Raw genomic sequence first — 19,011 nt, forward strand, 5'->3', positions numbered from 1 at the left:
AAGGCCTTTACTGTTGTTCATATTTATTTGGTCTAATATCTACTTTCTAAGTTTTGAAAAATAAAGCACATAAAAATTATTCATACGTACTAATTTAAAATAACTTTTATTTTGAAGGAAGAAACTAGAAGAGAGCTACAGAACTTAGGATGCAATGAATTTTCCGTATGCAACATATTAAACACTGAACAATGATCTGGTAAAATAATAAAGAAAATTATACAATTCATTAAGAATAGTGAACTTAGAATATAGACATCACATTATACACCTAGTCTGAAATCACTTCACACTCCAGCACATCAGGTGGCGGTATGCACCCACACAAGTTTGTATGCGACCTGCCAGTAAATCCATAGAAGAAGAAGAAGAAACTAGATAATCTAATCAGACTTATACAAATAATGTTTTAAAAAAGTCAATTGCACATATAAAATGTGTGTTTTTATAAAGTCAGTCGTACTGAATGTCAAAACATCCTGAAAATAAACGACATTCTCAACCTAAAGGAAGCGGAAATTTGCTGTGACACAATTTGCATATCAGGGCGGCAATAATCATAAAATGCGTTAATACTGCGCATGTCGGAAATAGATCGTCGCGGCCGCGCCATTAACTGGAAATAAGCTTAAAACGAACAGGTACATGTTCATCCGTTTCCATTCATGTTATTAGAAACAATAAAATCAAACTTTTTAATGATGTCGGTTGATACTAATGTGTTATTATGACAGAATGCACGATTTTAAGCCTAAATGAGATGGCCGCGTCATAAACTGCATTAAACAGCAAACGAACAAGTAACTGTTAACTTCACTCATCTATTCAATTGCATCAATGTTATTAGAAACAATATTAGCTAACAGTTTTATTATATTGGTTGAACGTAATGTATTTATGGCAGATTGCACGCTTTTAAGCCTGAAACAGATGACCCGCGCCATCAACTGAATTAAACATCAGACGAACAGGTATGTGTCCAAGTTTGCACGTTTGTTAGAGTTTAATCAAGATTTAACCCACTGTACTACTATCTATCTTTGCACTGTGTTTGGTCTTTGGTTGCTAGAATGGAATGGATGTATGGCTAATAATTTCTACAGTTGTTCACATTTGTTTCTTTCAGAACCACACTCATTTTAGAGTTGTATAAACTCCACTAAGTAACCAGTACATAAATCCACCAATAGAAACCAGTACAGTCCCTTTGAAGTAAAACTCCACGTTTAGTATTTTTTTTTTCTTTTTTGTTGAAATTCTCATTTTACAACTCGCCTAGAGAAAAAACATGACTTCGACCATTTTTGAATCTGTTCAGCTAATCTCTGGGTCTGGCCGTGGCACTTAGTTTTCATTAAATCCAATTAGTCTAGTAGCATCTTGCTCAAAAATGTTTTAGTACACAGTGTAACTACAGAAATGTGAAGCTTTAAATAGGAAAATTGTTGAAACTATTTGGTAATTTAAGAGTGAGATGCTAATCAGATTCAGTGGTCTGTGCTAAACTAAACTGAAAGTGCCTACGCTAGACCCAGAGATCGTCTGAACATATTTTTGAAAAAAAAATTAGATTTAAAAAGTGATCAAACTCATCTGTTTTTCTCTAGGGGAGTTGTAAATTTAGCCTATTTCCAAAAACGGGTAATATTGCAATATAATTAATACAGCAGCAATGTCATAACACATGTATTGTAATATTATAATATGGCAACGCTGGTGATGCACGTGCCTTGTTGACGCTAATGTATTTATGACAGAATGCCAGATTAATGCCTGAAAGAGATCGCCACGCTATCAACTGAATTAAACGACAAACAGGTATGTGTCCATCTATTTGCATTGGTGTTATTAGAAACTATATTAGCCAACTGCTTTATTATGTAGGTTTATACTAATGTATTTATGACAGAATGCACGATTTTTATGCCTGAAAGATCACCACGCCAACAACTCAAATCAAACCTCAAACAAACAGGTAACTTGCATGTCCATCCATTTGCATCATTGTGATTTTATGTCTGTTAATACTACTGCTTTTTTGAGAGAATAGCCATTAGGGCTGGGAGATGCATTGAATATTAGAGATAATATCGCAGTCAATTTTGAGGACCATGTAGAATTTTAGAATATTGCAAATTTAGAATATTTCAGATTCAAGCATACTTGCCTAAAACTTTGTGCCAAGGGTCCAGTATTGCCCTTTTTATATTCTTTTATATATTTATTTTATACGTTCGCATTTTACACTATAATAGCTGTTCTAAAATAGTTAGTTGTTTTTTTTTTAATGGGGTTACAATAAAATCTGAATTTTTGAATTATTGAAAAGAAAATGCAAACATATCGAGAAATATATTGAATATCGTTAAGAAATTTGACAATATCAAGATATCAAATAATTGTGTATATGGCCCGGCTGTAATAGCTTATATTTGTATATGATTTCAGACCATGAACTACAACAATCAACTAACACTTTTTTTTTTTTTTATTCAATTTTCTCAATTGTCTGACAACTTTTCTTTGGCTTAACACTGAAAGACCCATTTAGATATGTGGAAGTGTAAGACCTGTGAGTTTTCAGCATCTTCTAGATCTGAGTTGTTGAAACATTACAAGTTAAAGCATAAACACTTTGGCCGAAGCCACTCATTCCCATGCATGCATTCAAGTTGTCCTTGTTCTTTTAAGACATGGAACGCTTTATTGGTCCATCTTAGTAGAGTCCATGCAAATCATCAAGATCCTGCACAATCAGAAATGACTACCTTCAGCTGTCATCTGTGTTCAAACTCTGGACTTAGTTGTGAAAAGGATTATTTTGTTCACATGGGTACACATTTGAAGAAAAATGAATTGTTTACTTGCATGTTTTCTGGTTGTGATTTTCAGACAAATGTTTACGGTACCTTTAGGTCCCACAAAAACAGAAAACACACTCCCCATTCATTGAGTGACTTTAAGTTTGGTGTAGTGTCTACGTCTAGGACACATGAGTGTGACAGTGACGCTCACGAAAGTGTACAGGTTAATGAAGTTGCTTCTGATAATGTATGTTTTGAAAGCAGTGCAGAAGTTCAGGACCTACCTGGTGTTATTGTTGAAAATTTTGCAGCAATGTTATTGAAATTGGAACATTTCTTTCATGTTCCAGGCATAGCAGTTAATGAGTTTTTAGAAGAGCTGCACTTTTTGTTGAGTACCTCATCCCAAACTGCTACATGTGACAGGCTCAAAGAACTGTTTCAGGAACACAGTCTTGACTGTGATGATGCAATTATTCAAAATATTGCTAAAGCTGTGTGTGAGTCTCATCCACTGCACACAGCAATAGAACCGCGTGGTCCACTAAGCACAGTGTATCGGCGCAAGGAGTTTTATAAAAGTCACTTTTGTGTTGTTGAACCTGTTGAGTACATCCTTGATTCACAACAGGGAAAAACTTTTCAGTATGTTCCCATTTTAAAATTCCTGCAACAGCTGTTAGCCAAGGAGGATGTGATTGAAACGAATACTGGCAAACCACAGATATGAGCATAATGAAGCTGTTTATTCATCTTATCAGGATGGCAGTATCTTTAGGGAAAATGCATTCCTGTCAGGAGATGACTTACGCCTTTTGTTAAGGTTGTATGTTGATGATTTTGAAGTGTGTAACCCTCTTGGTACCTCTCGGAGAGCACACAAGCTCTGTGCAGTGTATTGGACTCTAAGCAATTTCCCTACAAGTTCTCATGCAACAATGTCGTCCATTTACTTGGCTGTGTTGTGTAAAAGTAATGACGTGAAAGAATACGGCTTCAGTAAAATCCTTGAGCCTCTTCTTGAGGACCTGGCACATTTAGAAGAAGTTGGCATTTTTATTCCTTCAGTTGGTCATTTTGTGAAGGGTACTGTTCATGTTGTGATTGCAGACAACCTTGGGGCCCATAGCATAGCTGGTTATGTTGAGAGTTTTTCTTCTGCGTATTACTGCAGATTCTGCACTGGAAAGAGCTCGGAAATTCAGATTAATGAGGTTCGGTCAGGTGGGTTTAGCCTTAGAAAGAGAGAGAGTTATGATGCTCACCTGAAATCTGCACAACAGACTGGCAGCTGTTGTTTTGGTGTTAAAAAAGAATGTGTATTCTCCACACGCCTTGCACATTTTCATGTTCTCTCTGGCTATCCCCCGGATGTAATGCATGATGTTTTTGAAGGCGTTGTACCATTTGAGCTTAAACATTGTTCATCAATGCTTTTATCAAAGAAGTACTTCACCTTTGAATTTCTCAATGAACGTATTGTTAATTTCCCCTATAAATGGGCGGATAAGACAAACAGACCTCATGCAATCCCTCGCTCAATGTTCAGCCAGAATACTATTGGAGGCAATGCTCACGAGAACTGGAACCTGATAAGGTTGCTTCCATTTCTTGTAGGACACATGGTGCCAGAAGATGAGCCTGCATGGCTGGTGCTTATGGATCTCAAAGACATTGTTGAGCTTGTGGTATCACCAGTTCACACTGATGAGTCAATTGCATACCTTGATGGCAAAATTTCTGAACACCGACAGAGGTTTCAGGAAGTTTTTCCAGGTGTGAAGTTAATTCCAAAACAGCACTTTTTGGAACACTACCCTGCACTTATCAAGTCATATGGTCCACTTGTGCATCTGTGGACTATGCGCTTTGAAGCCAAACACCGCTTTTTCAAGCAAGTTGCTCGGGTTACCAATTGTTTCAAAAATATCCCCCTTACACTTGCAGCTAAGCACCAGCTAATGATTTCTCACAGTTTGAAATCGTACCATCTTGAAAAATCTGCACTAGATGTATCAACTGTGTCAACAGTGCCTCTGACTGTTTTGAGAACAGAAATAACACAGGTCATCCAAGACAAGTACCCAGACACTGAATTCATCCAGATCACCACAAGTGTCACCAGTAAAGGCCTCAGTTACAGAAATTGGATGATTGTGGTTTGTCGCTCTTTAGACGGGCTCCCTGAATTTGCAGAGATTATTCAGATGTGTATAGTGCAGAATGGACTGTGTTTTGTACTTAAAGGTCTGTGTGGTTGGTATAGAGAGCATTTTAGGGCCTTTGAACTGACCTCTTCTCCATCAAGGGAGATTTTCTTTCTTGAACTAAGTGAATTAGCTGATGGATATCCATTGGCTGACTACAATGTAGGAGGTCTCTGTTTGGTGTCGCTGAAAAGACAAATTCATTCATAACAGTTGCCATTTAAATATTTCTTGTTTAACCGTATGAATGAAGCTTATGTACCTACAGTGCAAACAATACAGTTCTCTTTTTTTTTTTTCTCATCAACAGGATTGTAAAAATGACATCCACCATCATCCTGCGTGTAATTCTGGGAGAGAACAGTGCACAGAAAGTGACACTTCAGAATGATGTCCTTTGTTCTTTGGCAGAGTTAATGAATGAGATACAGACACAGTGTAATTTGATGGGAGAATTCAGACTTCAAATCATGGACCCTGACTTAGAAGATTTTGTGAACCTGACTTCCACAACTGATGTTCAGAACAAAAGCACCCTTAAGGTCATCAAACTCTGTGACTCTTTAGCAGTATCTCCATCTCCCTCATCATGTGACACAGACATTCTGTCTTCAAGATCATCCTCTGAAGTATCACGTTCTTCATCCCTTGACCCCCAAGAGTTGACTTTGAATACAAGGTCTTCTTGGCCAACCTGTTTTGTTGTGCCCCGTTTCTCCTATGATGCAGAAATTAAGCTGGAACAAGGCAATTCAGAATACCAAAAAAATGGCGTTCTGCTGAATCCAGACCCAAAGCTGAAATCAGACATTTTGAATGGACTTGCTGAAGAAATAGTAAAATTCAAAGTGTACCTGTCTGATGCTGAATTCAGTGAAGTGGCTGAAGCTCTTATAAAACGGCATCCTTGCATTAAGGAACAAGGATCCTTAACAGGCTACAGTGGCTGGAAAAGAAGCCTTAAATATAAAATGTCAAATTACAGAACCAAGCTGCGAAATCTTGGTTGTAGTGAAGTGACTGTAAATGCCATGAAGCACAAACCTATGGGTGTAAGCAATCCAGCTTTTGGGGTCAAGAAGCCACGCAAGGCTGAAGTTAACTTTTGTCCCTCATTTCTTCCTGGTGAAACTCCTGACAGCATGGAGCAAATAAGAGTCTCCCTTCTTTCTGAGGTTAAGAAGAAGAACAACGAGCAAACTCTGAGAAGATTAATGGACCTATCATTTGCATTGAGAAGACAAGAGGTTGTCAAAGAATCTCCACTTATTGTTGACTATGAGCAGATGGCCAGCTTTGTTCCAAGAAAATGAGGTAATTCACCCTAATGTCTAAGTGGGATTTTACATAAAATTAAATGTATTAAAATGCCAGTAAGTCAAATAAAATAATTTTACCATATGAGAACACATAGGCTAGCTAGCTTTTTTGGGCATACATTAAAGTTGTGGTGTTTTTATCTTTGTGTTTTAGGTTTGTGCTGAATTTGCACGGGTAACAACTGTCGCCTTAATTTCAAAATTCTTCTCAAAGCTGGATGAACACACTCCAAGTCTTCTGAAGATATTTGCCAAGAGAGGTGGAGCTCAGGGACGAAGGATAAGGAAACTTCTTGTGCCACTTACAAAGGTATGATAACTGCAGAAATTGTTTTTCTAGATAAATTAATGATTTGTTTCTCAATTATGACTTGTGTGACTTGAAAATGTATTAGTTTATTGGTACATGTTAATTTTAGCATCTCACTCTTATGCTAATTTTCTTTATTTTCCCTAGTGTGCCTGCATTAATGTTAAGAGGGAGTGTGTCCTCAAAGCCCTGTTTGTCTACCTAAATGAGGATCCTGACAATCTCATCAAGGAGTACATGGTATTATTGGCCTGAATATTCTGACAATATTTTTTGTGTATAACAATACATTTTATATTATTATTATTAATGTACTTTGTTCTGTTTATAGGATGTCGATTTTTCCAACTCTGAATCTGCACTCGAAGAAATGGTCATGGGCGTTTTTGTCATCAGATGTGAAGGAGGTGAAGGATGTGAAGGATGTGAAGATGAACCTGTGGACGTTGGAGTAGTTCTTGAAGGAGTTACAGCACTAGAAGGGCTTGGTAATGTAACTAATGGTGTTGCATTGCTGATTGGGCTAATATATGCCCTAAATCTAAGTTATCCGAAGGAGCTTCGATACACCTTTGAACTCCTGCAAAAAGTGTTCCTGGAGCTTGATGGACACAAACTCTCCACCAAAGTTCAAGTGCTCAAGACCAAGCTTTTTACACCCTGAAACTGTAGCTAATTGTTTTTGTGTCAAATAGTCAAAGCAAGCTCATGTTTCATGTTCACACATTTTAATGCCTTTATTGATTTTTGGCCTTTTTTATGTTTTTGTACATAAGTGCATATGTAAAGAGGAATAGTTTCCTAAAAATTACATTTGTCCTTAACTCACCCAATTAAGTCAGAAGGTCAAGGAAAACCATCAGGGGTTTCAACGACACATGGGTTAGTGTAGCATATGCACATGTATCAGGACAATCAATAAACTTTGGAGTTTTCAGAATGCTTTTAACCTGATGAACTGTGTTCGTTAATCACTAAGTCGGCTCCGACCAGTCTGCAAAGATGAGCCCATTTGACATCTTTGTGGCCTGGGCGAGGTAAGACAGTGGACCCAATTTCCTAGCTTTTGGAACATCAAAGGATCAACCCCCGGTTGTGGGCAAGAAACTCAGCGCCAGAGACTGACCAGACAAATTCCACACACACACATATACAAACATGCCTAGAGATGGTATGTACCGTTATTCTCAAGATATGACTGTGCCAAAGTGTACCCGCTATATTTTAAGTGCATATATGCTTCCTAGTGTTTAGATTTTAGAGTTTAAATGACTGTAGCCATTCTAGTTTCATTCCTATTAATGTAATTTTGTCTGTAAACCATAACTTCTTCTACATGTTTCGTTTATATGTCAAGTCTAGATTCTTTTGAAAGCTGTTCATCTGATTTATTCCATAATGTATGTCACACTGCTGACAAATGCATTGTACTATTTTTAATAGTACTTCGAAGGAAAATGAACACTAATCCAACCTTGTAAATCATGCAAATGAGTTTGCAAGACAAAAACAAAGGGAAAGCTTTCCCGCCAACTTTGCACCCATGTTATTGGCTACCCCACCTCAAGGAGGTGTGTCGGCTTATCTGTCATAAAAGCAAAGACGCACAATCTCTTGGTTGTTCTCCCGATTGTCTCTCGTCTGCTCGTGCACGTCCCTCTCGGACGTCTCCGGTGACCACGCGCTGCCATCGCGCTCACCTTCGGGACCGCCATCTTCCAGCGAAACTCACTCTCAAGTCCTCAGTTCAAACCTTCCCGCGGAACGGAAGAAGCCAACGAACTGCACCAGCGCTAAACTGAAATCCGACATGCACAACCAATGCAAGTATACTGCCGTTTCTCAATCTTAGATAAGGAAACTGTTTTCCGCGCTGGCTCAAGGACTGTTTGTAAGTTTGCTACTTGCCTTCTCTCTTTCCTTCCTTTTCTACTTTCCCCTTGTAATATATATGTGTATATCCTCTGTATATATTTAGACGTATAACCTCGGTAGTTGTTTTCGTATATTAAAAACGCATTACATTTCATGCTTATTGTTCTCCTGCTCATTCATAAAACCCAGGTCACTTTAACGTTTCGATCCTATATCCTTGCTACGTTTGGATGCTAGAAGAGGAAGTCTTTTTCTAATGGCCATAGGAAAAACCCTTCCTTTGATAATATTCTATGAGGAGCTTATTTGCTGGACAAACTAACAGTTTCTCTAAATAATTATTAAACCAGAACTAATCATATATGTAATTGATTATAATTCGTTGTAATCAATTCACAATATATGTTTAATTCCCCGTTGGGTCGATATATGAATCATAATTTATTCATAATCAATTTATGAATTATTATATTCATATTTCATCCATAAATTGATTAATAACTGTACGAACCGCTACATCGTTACAGTTAGTTAATGTTGACAATTTAATTTTTTTTTTTTTTTTTTTTGTCAAACTTGTCCTTTTAAACAATTTTTGGTTTTTAACTGATGGTTTTAATGGCTTCTGAGTGTTCTTGAAGGAAAGACGTTTTAATGAAAATGTATTTTAAATAGTTTTCAAAGATGTTCCACAGCACACGTTGTATTTGCTTGTCCTTTACAAAAATTATGCAGGCACATTTTGGAATTAGAATAGAATTACAGACCGCTTGATGGACACAAAGATAACTCTTTTTTTTATTTTGGAATTGCAGATGCAGATATTTTTTTTGTGTGAAATGCATTAAAAGCAAACACACTTTGCTAAGTTTTTTTTTAATATATATATATATTTTTTTAACGGTTTAACCTGCATTTGTTGTACATGTAGGAATGTGAACCTGTTTTTCATTTTCATTTTGCATTGTAGAATTAAGTATGCTAATGCTGCACTGCTTTGAATGTTCTGAATTTGTTGTCAAGTTAAAAAAAAAAAAAAAGTATTTTAAACTTTTCCTTAAGAGCACATGCAGTCATGTCATGTGAACATGTTCATGGAGAAATAGGAAGCAGTTCCTGTGTAAAGGAAAACATTTCTGTACACATTTGTGTTTTATATAAATTAGGTCAAAAATTCAGGCTTAATGTTTTAAGTGTTTGAAGTGTTGTTGAAAGTGTGACACCTGCTGTAATCTGTTCCCTAGTAAAAAGGATTTATTACATATTTGCTGCGTCTGTAGTCATGTTTGAAGTATGGGGAAAAATGGTGATGTGATATTATTTTATAACATATAGTAGTAACTTGACTAAATGGGATTCATTAAAAGTGATTTAAACCTATAGGCTTAACATCAAGGATTAAATTTAAGATAGCATGATTAATTATAGTTCAATAAAAACCATTGTTTCATCTTAAAAATAAGTATGTAAATCATGTTTAATCAATGTCATTTGTTCATGTAAAATGAACACAGATATTTCAAGCTGGTTTAACATCATCTAGTGTTGTTAAGATAATGTGGTGTAATCAGATTAAATCATGTTCAACCAAAGTTTTATTTTTTTGAGTGCATGTAGGATTTCATCAAGTGTTCTTACTGTTGTATCTGAGAACTTGAAACGACAAAAAGGACTGGACTGCTGCTGAGTGGTCCAAAGTTATGTTCTCTGATGAAAGTAAATTTTGCATTTCCTTTGGAAATTGGGGTCCCAGAGTCTGGAGGAAGAGAGGAGAGGCACACAATCCACGTTGCTTGAGGTCCAGTGTAAAGTTTCCACAGTGATGGTTTGGGGTGAAAAATTTGCCTAGGAATTTCTCAAGAAAACCACGATCCCTTTATGAATATAGTCAATGGAAAGCCACAGAGTTTAGGCAGTTTTTGTTATATACTGGCCCTGTTGTGTTGTTTAATGCATTTCCTAAACATGTATATAAGAACTTTTTAGTCTTATCAGTTGCCATAAGAATTCTTTTGAGTCCAGATCTGTGCAGTGACTATTGTGATTATGCTGAAAAGTTATTGAAGTTTTTTGTCACAAATTTTGCCAAAATCTATGGATCTGAGTTTCTTGTATATAACACTCACGGCCTTACACATTTGGCACAAGATGCTCGTAAATATGGTGCTCTTGACTCTGTATCGTGCTTTCCATATGAAAACTATTTAGGACAATTGAAAAGGATGGTTAGGAGACCTCAAAATCCTGTTGAAGAAATTGTGAGACGTGTGGATGAGAAGCAAACTTTTAATAGGGACTCAAAAGGAAGTTCAACACTGGAAGAACATCTTAAACAGCCACATTTCTCTGGACCTACTCCACTAGGATTTTCCACATACACACAGTTTAAGCAATGCCAATACAAAGGAATGACCATCTCCTGCTCTCCGGGAAACAACTGCTTTGAAATTAATAGCAGAGTTGCCCTTGTTAGAAATCTTCTGGTCTCTCCCATGGCAGACATTTTTGCAGTATGTGAGGTTTTTTTTATACAGGAGCATGTTTTTTTGACTACCCTGTCGCTTCTTCAAGTTTGGGAATTACTGTTGTCTCAGCACTCACTGGAAGCGCAAAAGATTGTAAGTTAAAACTCATTTTCTCCATAATGCTAGTTGGAGTTAGGAGCTATACCAACCCTCTACATTGCGAGTAAATCACCTCGCATATGCGACTAAATTTTACTCTGGGCGACTAAATGATGTCTATTGTCAGCCATTGGCTAATAAACTCTTAGATTTTACTTGCCAGTGTGTGTGTTCGAGGCTATTATATGTTTAGCATATATATTTTTTCACTCGGTATACAGTGGGTACAGAAAGTATTCAGACCCCCTTAAATTTTTCACTCTTTGTTATTTTGCAGCCATTTGCTAAAATCATTTGTTCATTTTTTTTCCCTCAATGTACACACAGCACCCCATATTGACAGAAAAACACAGAATTGTTGACATTTTTGCAGATTTATTAAAAAAGAAAAACTGAAATATCACATGGTCCTAAGTATTCAGACCCTTTGCTGTGACATTCATATATTTAACTCGGGTGCTGTCCATTTCTTCTGATCATCCTTGAGATGGTTCTGCACCTTCATTTGAGATGAATGCGGCCAAGTACAGGGATATCCTGGACGAAAACCTTCTCCAGAGTGCTCAGGACCTCAGACTGGGCTGAAGGTTTACCTTCCAACAAGACAATGACCCTAAGCACACAGCTAAAATAACGAAGGAGTGGCTTCACAACAACTCCGTGACTGTTCTTGAATGGCCCAGCCAGAGCCCTGACTTAAACCCAATTGATCATCTCTGGAGAGACCTAAAAATGGCTGTCCACCAACGTTTACCATCCAACCTGACAGAACTGGAGAGGATCTGCAAGGAGGAATGGCAGAGGATCCCCAAATCCAGGTGTGAAAAACTTGTTGCATCTTTCCCAAAAAGACTCATGGCTGTATTAGATCAAAAGGGTGCTTCTACTAAATACTGAGCAAAGGGTCTGAATACTTAGGACCATGTGATATTTCAGTTTTTCTTTTTTAATAAATCTGCAAAAATGTCAACAATTCTGTGTTTTTCTGTCAATATGGGGTGCTGTGTGTACATTGAGGAAAAAAATGAACTTAAATGATTTTAGCAAATAACAAAGAGTGAAAAATTAAAGGGGGTCTAAATACTTTCCGTACCCACTGTACACACTGACTGAGTGCTTCAGAGTTTCGCTCTCCATCAAGCGATCTGTACTTTTTCAATTCATCTCGATGGATCCACAGCGCACCTGTATTTGATGCACTGTAAACTGTGTGAAGGCACATGACTCGCCGTTGCTTTGCTGATAGCGCTGTTTCTCACACATGCAAAGAGAGAGAGTGAATCACTGTGCTACATGTAAACTATATTCTTTGTTGTATTGTCCTGTCAAAATAATGAGTTAATTTGGAATTATTCAGCTTTTTAGAACAATCCGAAGATATGCCGGTTTCTCCGGTAGTGGGCAGAGCTAATGTGCAAATGGCAATTTCATTGGCTGGCGCTGATCTATTACCGTCCCTGTTTTGATTTCAGCAAATCAGTTCGACCGGACGCAGACAACGTGACTAATATTCATGAACCCAGCAGCTCATCAATCTGTAGTGCATTGTATATTGTTAGTATGTTAGTAGATTTTGTATTATCTTTTAATAATAATTAATATTATCTATTACTATTTTTTTTTTTTTTTTTTTTTTTTTTTTACAGAAACCCTGAAGGACTAACAATATCTTAAGAATCACCATCAGTTAAAATGACAAATATGCATTTATACATGATTACCAAGTTTTAGTTCTAATCATTAAAGTTATATCATTAAATTGTGCTTAATTATCATAATATCATACCATTATATAATGCTTGATTGACTAAGAAGCTAAGATTTAAGAAGCTGTGCCATTTTACAAAGATAAGCTGATTGTAATGTGTGTGTGAAATAATATATTATTCTGGCGAGTAAACTTAAAATTGTACTAGCCAATGGCGATTATATTGCCAAGGTGTGCGTAGAGGGTTGTATACTATACCAAAAACACATTATTTTGCTTAAAGGTGCCCAAGAATGTTTTTTCACAAGATGTAATATAAGTCTAAGGTGTCCCCTGAATGTGTCTGTGAAGTTTCAGCTCAAAATACCCCATAGATTTTTTTAAATTAATTTTTTTAACTGCCTATTTTGGGGCATCATTAACAATGCACTGATTTACACTCGACGCCGCCCCTTTAAATGCTCACGCTCCCTGCCAAACGAGCTCTCGACTATATTACAGCGCATTTACAAAGTTCACACAGCTAATATAACCCTCAAATGGATCTTTACAAGATGTTCGTCATGCATGCTGTATGCATGCTTCGAATTATGTGAGTAAAGTATTTATTTGGATGTTAACGTTTTATTCTGAGTGAATTTGAGGCTATATGCTCTGTGGCTAACGGCTAATGCTACATTGTTGGAGAGATTTATAAAGAATGAAGTTGTGTTTATGCATTATACAGACTGCAAGTGTTTAAAAATGAAAATAACGACGGCTCTTGTCTCCGTGAATACAGTAAGAAACGATGGTAACTCTAACCACATTTAACAGTACATTAGCAACATGCTAACAAAACATTTAGAAAGACAATTTACAAATATCACTAAAAATATCATGATATCATGGATTATGTCAGTTATTATTGCTCCATCTGCCATTTTTCGCTGTTGTTCTTGCTTGCTTACCTAGTCTGATGCTTCATCTGTGCACAGATCCAGACGTTACTGGCTTGTGTAATCCCTTAAACATGGGCTGGCATTATGCAAATATTGGGGCGTACATATTAATGATCCCGACTGTTACGTAACAGTCGGTGTTATGTTGAGATTCGCCTGTTCTTCGGAGGTCGTTTAAACAAATGAGATTTATATAAGGAGGAGGAAACAATGGAGTTTGAAACTCACTGTATGTCATTTCCATGTACTGAACTCTTGTTATTTAAAGGTGCCCTAGAATCAGAATTTGAATTTTCCTCGGCATAGTTGAATAACAAGAGTTCAGTACATGGAAAAGACATACATTGAGTCTCAAACCCCATTGTTTCCTCCTTCTTATGTAAATCTCATTTGTTTAAAAGACTTCTGGAAAACACTCGGATCTCAACATAACACCGACTGTTACGTAACAGTCGGGATCATTAATATGTATGACCCCAATATTTGCATATGCCAGCCCATTCGACGCATTAGACAAGGAAAGGCAGTATTAACGGCTGGATCTGTGCACAGACAAGGTAAGCAAGCAAGAACAACAGCGAAAAATGGCAGATGGAGCAATAATAACTGACATGATCCATGATATCATGATATTTTTAGTGATATTTGTAAATTGTCTTTCTAAATGTTTCATTAGCATGTTGCTAATATACTGTTAAATGAGGTTAAAGTTACCATCATTTCTTACTGTATTCACGGAGACGAGAGTCGTTGCTATTTTCATTTTTAAACACGTGCAGTCTGTATAATGCATAAACACAACTTCATTCTTTATAAATCTCTCCAACAGTGTGTAATGTTAGCTTTAGCCACAGAGCATAGCCTCAAACTCACACAGAATCAAACGTAACCATCTAAATAAATACTTTACTCACATAATTCGAAGCATGCATGACGAACATCTTCTAAAGATCCATTTGAGGGTTATATTAGCTGTGTGAACTTTGTTTATGCGATGTATATATAGTCGAGAGCTCGTGGGGCAGAGAGAGCGCATCTCTTAAAGGGCCGGTGCGCTGAAAAAATCAGTGCATAGTTAATGATGCCCCAAAATAGGCAGCTAAAAAAATTAATAAAAAAAAAATCTATGGGGTATTTTGAGCTGAAACTTCACAGACACATTCAGGGGACACCTAGGACTTATATTACATCTTGTGAAAAAACAATCTAGGGCACCTTTAACTATGCTGAGGTAAATTCAATTTTTGAATCTAGGGCACCTTTAAATAGGGTCCTATGTTTTAACAGGGTCCCCACGGATCCTTAAAAAGTCTTAAAGTCTTAAATACAAATTTCGGGTTTTAAGGCCTAAAAAAGTCTTAAATTGTATGGAATGTCTTGAATTTTCGCAAGGGAGGTATTAAATTCCGTATGGGAACGAGCGAGTGAAATGTCTCCATCCGGTTTCGTGTATTTTTTAGACGCAATTTTATAACTGACAAGCGTACCTTTGGGTCTTAAATATTTTTCGTTGCATTACCGCAATACTTTCTATAGTCTGACAGACCCAATGACTGTCTGATCATTGGACAGAAGTTTTTTTTTTTCTCGCGGTAGTTATTGCGTTGCATCATCAGAGAGAATAGAGGTAGCAGGTAGCCTTATTAGGTAAGCGCAGATGTAATGATTTATGGCTCGAAAAAGATGAATTCTCTTGGTGGTTAAGGCCGGTGCCGGTAAATGTCTACGAGACAAACTGCGCCGTTTGTAGAAAATGTTTTAAACTGGGTACAATGGGCATTAAAACGGTACGCACACGCCGAGCATCTGAATGCTTCTTTTGCTGTAATGCGACGGAATATATCCGGAATTCCGTTTTTTTTAGGTCTAAAATCATGACGCACATGAATCATGCAGATCAGTAAGATGTTTTATATGTTTTATGTATGTTATGTTTTATGTTTTCTAATACGTCAACGACGGAATGGTCTAGCGCCGTGTGCCGCCATCTGTAGGACAAAGGTCAGCAAAGATGTAGGAATATGTGATCAGAGCTGTACACGGATGCACATTTTTAAATAAATCTGCTGTGGCAGAGCTACTGCACGTTATTTTCGGTGCTGGAAATCCATATATCCTTTGCTGAAACAAACACGTCATGGAAAGCGCAGCTAATGGTTGCTTGGTAACGGCAGACGCTACCGCAGCGCCCGAACGCTTTGGAAAGGAGAAAGTGGCGCCGACGCGTTTTCCATGTGTTTTTAGATGCGACATATGAACGGTCCCTAAAAGAGTTCAAATAGGGCAACGCGCCAAATGCGAGTAGAATCAGCGCTGAAACGTGTTACTCGCTCGGTAACTTTTTTTTATGAAAGGTGGTGAGAATTTAATATATAATTTGCGGCTGTGATGTAATTATATAAATAATAGTCTGACGCGCTGCATGTTTGCTGTAACAGACAGTGGTGTGTTTTCGTATTCGATTCACTGTAAATGCTACTTTGTTTGTGACGTTTAAATTTGGATTTGGGAATGCAACATTCGTCATTAGAATTGTTTATAATACTGTTGTTTACAAAGAGAAGTTTCAGTGTCACATGATTCTTCAGAAATGTTGATTTGCTGCTCAAGAAACATTCACTATTTATATTATCAGTTTTAAAATGCAGATTTTGCTGCTTAATTTTTGTGGAAATCCAATTTAAACATTTGCGGTAGGATTTAAAAAATAGAAAAATTAATACTTTAATTCGTCATATTTTAAAGTGATAAAGTGAGTGAAGAGTGAAGACATTAAAAATGTTACAGAATATTTCTATTTAATAAATGCTTTAATAAATAATATATTTGATAAATACATGTAATAATTTCAAATAAATGATGTTCATTGAACTTTCTATTTTTCAAAGAAAACTAACAAATATCACCATTTCCACAAAAATATGAAGCAGCACAACTGTTTTCAACATTGATAATAATTCGAAATGTTTCTTGAGCATCAAATCAAATTGTAATGATTTCTGAAGGATCATGTGACACTGAAGACTGGAGTAATGATGCTGAAAATGATCACAGGAATAAATTACATTTTATAAAATATAGAAAACTTTTTTTATTTGTAAGAATATTTCACAATGTTGCTCTTTGTACTGTATTTTTGATCAAATAAATGCGGCCATGGTGAGCAGAAGGGACTTATTGATTTTAAAATTTATTTTAAAATCAATAATTGTTTCCAAACTTTTCGCAGGTACTTTAATAATAACAATTCTATCAATACATTTAATATATTATATTATATTAATTGTTATCATGATTATTAAATGCTGCTTTTTAATTTTACAGAACAATAATGTGCATTATTACAATATATGACATATCTTTTAATGTGATAAATATATATTATTTAAAAAAATAAGCCGGGGCGTGGCTTGGGTGCAGGGTCAAACTTTCCTGCTTTTTTATCTCTAGCTGATCACATGCCTGATATATTGTGTGTGTGTGTGTGTGAGTGAGAGTGTGTGTTTCCATCGCAGGTTTGGTCTTAAATTTCATGTAAGGTGGTATTAAAAAGGTCTTAAAAAGTCTTAAATTTAACTTGTTCATATCTGCAGATACCCTGTTTAAGATATGCGGAAAACGTAGACAGAATTGCAGAATCCATTCATAAAAATTGAATTGATGAGGAATATTACAGATTCAAGCATTTAACAGCCCTGTAGTATTAGCCTAATATAAAATAACAAATAACTTACTCAAAGTTTAAATAGGTAGGCCTATACAAAACTAAAAATCATTAAAGAATGAGGAACAAATAAATATGAAATGTAGAACGTTTAAAGAGTTTTGAGGCACAGACGGCATACACCTTCATGTAAAATAAAAAAAATAAAATAAAAATACACAGTTTAAAATAAAAATCAGCAATAACTCTGAACCAAATAAATGAGAAACGAATGTTTAAAAAAAACTTTCATGTCACTTAGATTAATGGCAGAAGACAACAGGCTTTTCAAAATCCAAAATATTTTTAAAACGGGCACATTTACATTTAGTTTTAAAACTCTAACGCCATCATCTTGTCTTTTTCACCTCACTCTTGTCAGTCAGCTCGACTCACTCTCTTCACCTGATAAATAAAACCTGATCTGTGATGTGCGGCTGTTATTCATCCGCTGCATTTAGCAGCCGTGTTCAGTTTTAATTGTAGTGTCCTCTAACTGAACTCAATTATTTTTATTACTAAAAAAAAAAACCAACAATGGTGGGGGACGGCGGCTTAACACCAGTATGACCGCAAAACACAGTCTATCGCAGCAAGATTCCAAATTCCAAAGTATAATTATCGTTATTGATAAAATCCAAAAAAAATTATCGAGATCCCAATATCGCACACCCTAATTTGTTATTTAATTGATATAATAATTTATTGATAATAATTGTTTGAATTAATATAATAATTAATACTTTTGACTCATCTATTTTCTTAAAAATGGTTTAAAGGCAGAAATGTAAAGTTTATCATTTTATAAAGCTTTTTGTTTTTGTGAAAACTTGTATCTGAACTGTCAATTATGCTTTTTACAATAATTGTACAGTTTAATATGGTACTATAGACATTTCCCTACCCTGCTCATATGGTATTAATTTATTTGTGCAGGTCTTAACAAGGTCTTAAAAAGGTCTTAAATTTGAGCTTAAAAATCCTGCAGAAAGCCTGCTACAGAAGAGTCAAATTTTAAATAGGAAAAATATTGAAACTCTTTGGTAATTTTTGAGCGAGATGCTAACGGTCTAATCCGATTCAATTATCTGTGCTAAGATATGCTAAAAGTGCTACCCCCAGACCCGGAGATCGGCTGAATGGATTTGAAAACGGTAACCCTCAACTGTTTAACTTTAGGGGAGTTGTAAAATGAGCCTATTTTCAAAAATAGTGGAGTTCCTTTAAGGACATTTATTCAAAAGGCTTTTACTGATTTTTCTTTTTCAAATATGTTTTTAGGCCAAATAGAAATTTTTTTCCTTGGACAAGCGAAGAGTCAGACAGCACTGAGGATGAACTACCACCCACACCTCCCCACCAACTAAAAATTACAACCCAGAAGGTCACCACCAAGAAACTGGATGGCCAGACTGAAACTGGACCTGCCGCTCAGAGAGTCGCCACTACAGGACCTGCCGCTCAGAGATTTGCTACTTCTGATTCTGCTATGTTCATCAAACTCTTAACTCTATTAGAAG

At 36.3% G+C, this 19,011-nt stretch overlaps 1 protein-coding gene across 1 annotated transcript; it reads left to right on the forward strand.

Annotated features, from left to right (window-relative positions):
• The first annotated feature begins 394 nt into the window (after positions 1-394).
• On the forward strand, positions 395-7,304 carry LOC125244411. Its single transcript, XM_048154497.1, has 7 exons — positions 395-971; positions 1,758-1,818; positions 1,910-1,975; positions 5,322-6,325; positions 6,485-6,640; positions 6,788-6,880; positions 6,972-7,304. Exons 4-7 carry the CDS (start codon positions 6,290-6,292, stop codon positions 7,302-7,304), a joined length of 618 nt encoding a protein of 205 aa, XP_048010454.1. The 5' UTR covers positions 395-971; positions 1,758-1,818; positions 1,910-1,975; positions 5,322-6,289.
• Positions 7,305-19,011: the final 11,707 nt, after the last annotated feature.

Source organism: Megalobrama amblycephala, linkage group LG14 (assembly GCF_018812025.1).
Source record: "Megalobrama amblycephala isolate DHTTF-2021 linkage group LG14, ASM1881202v1, whole genome shotgun sequence".
Lineage (NCBI taxonomy): Eukaryota > Metazoa > Chordata > Actinopteri > Cypriniformes > Xenocyprididae > Megalobrama > Megalobrama amblycephala.

Coding starts and splice junctions, on each gene's coding strand:
- LOC125244411 (XM_048154497.1), top strand. CDS start 6,290: ATGAGCAGATGGCCAGCTTTGTTCCAAGAAAATGAG. Junction 6,641..6,787: donor TTCTTGTGCCACTTACAAAG/GTATGATAACTG, acceptor TATTTTCCCTAG/TGTGCCTGCATTAATGTTAA. Junction 6,881..6,971: donor ATCTCATCAAGGAGTACATG/GTATTATTGGCC, acceptor TTCTGTTTATAG/GATGTCGATTTTTCCAACTC.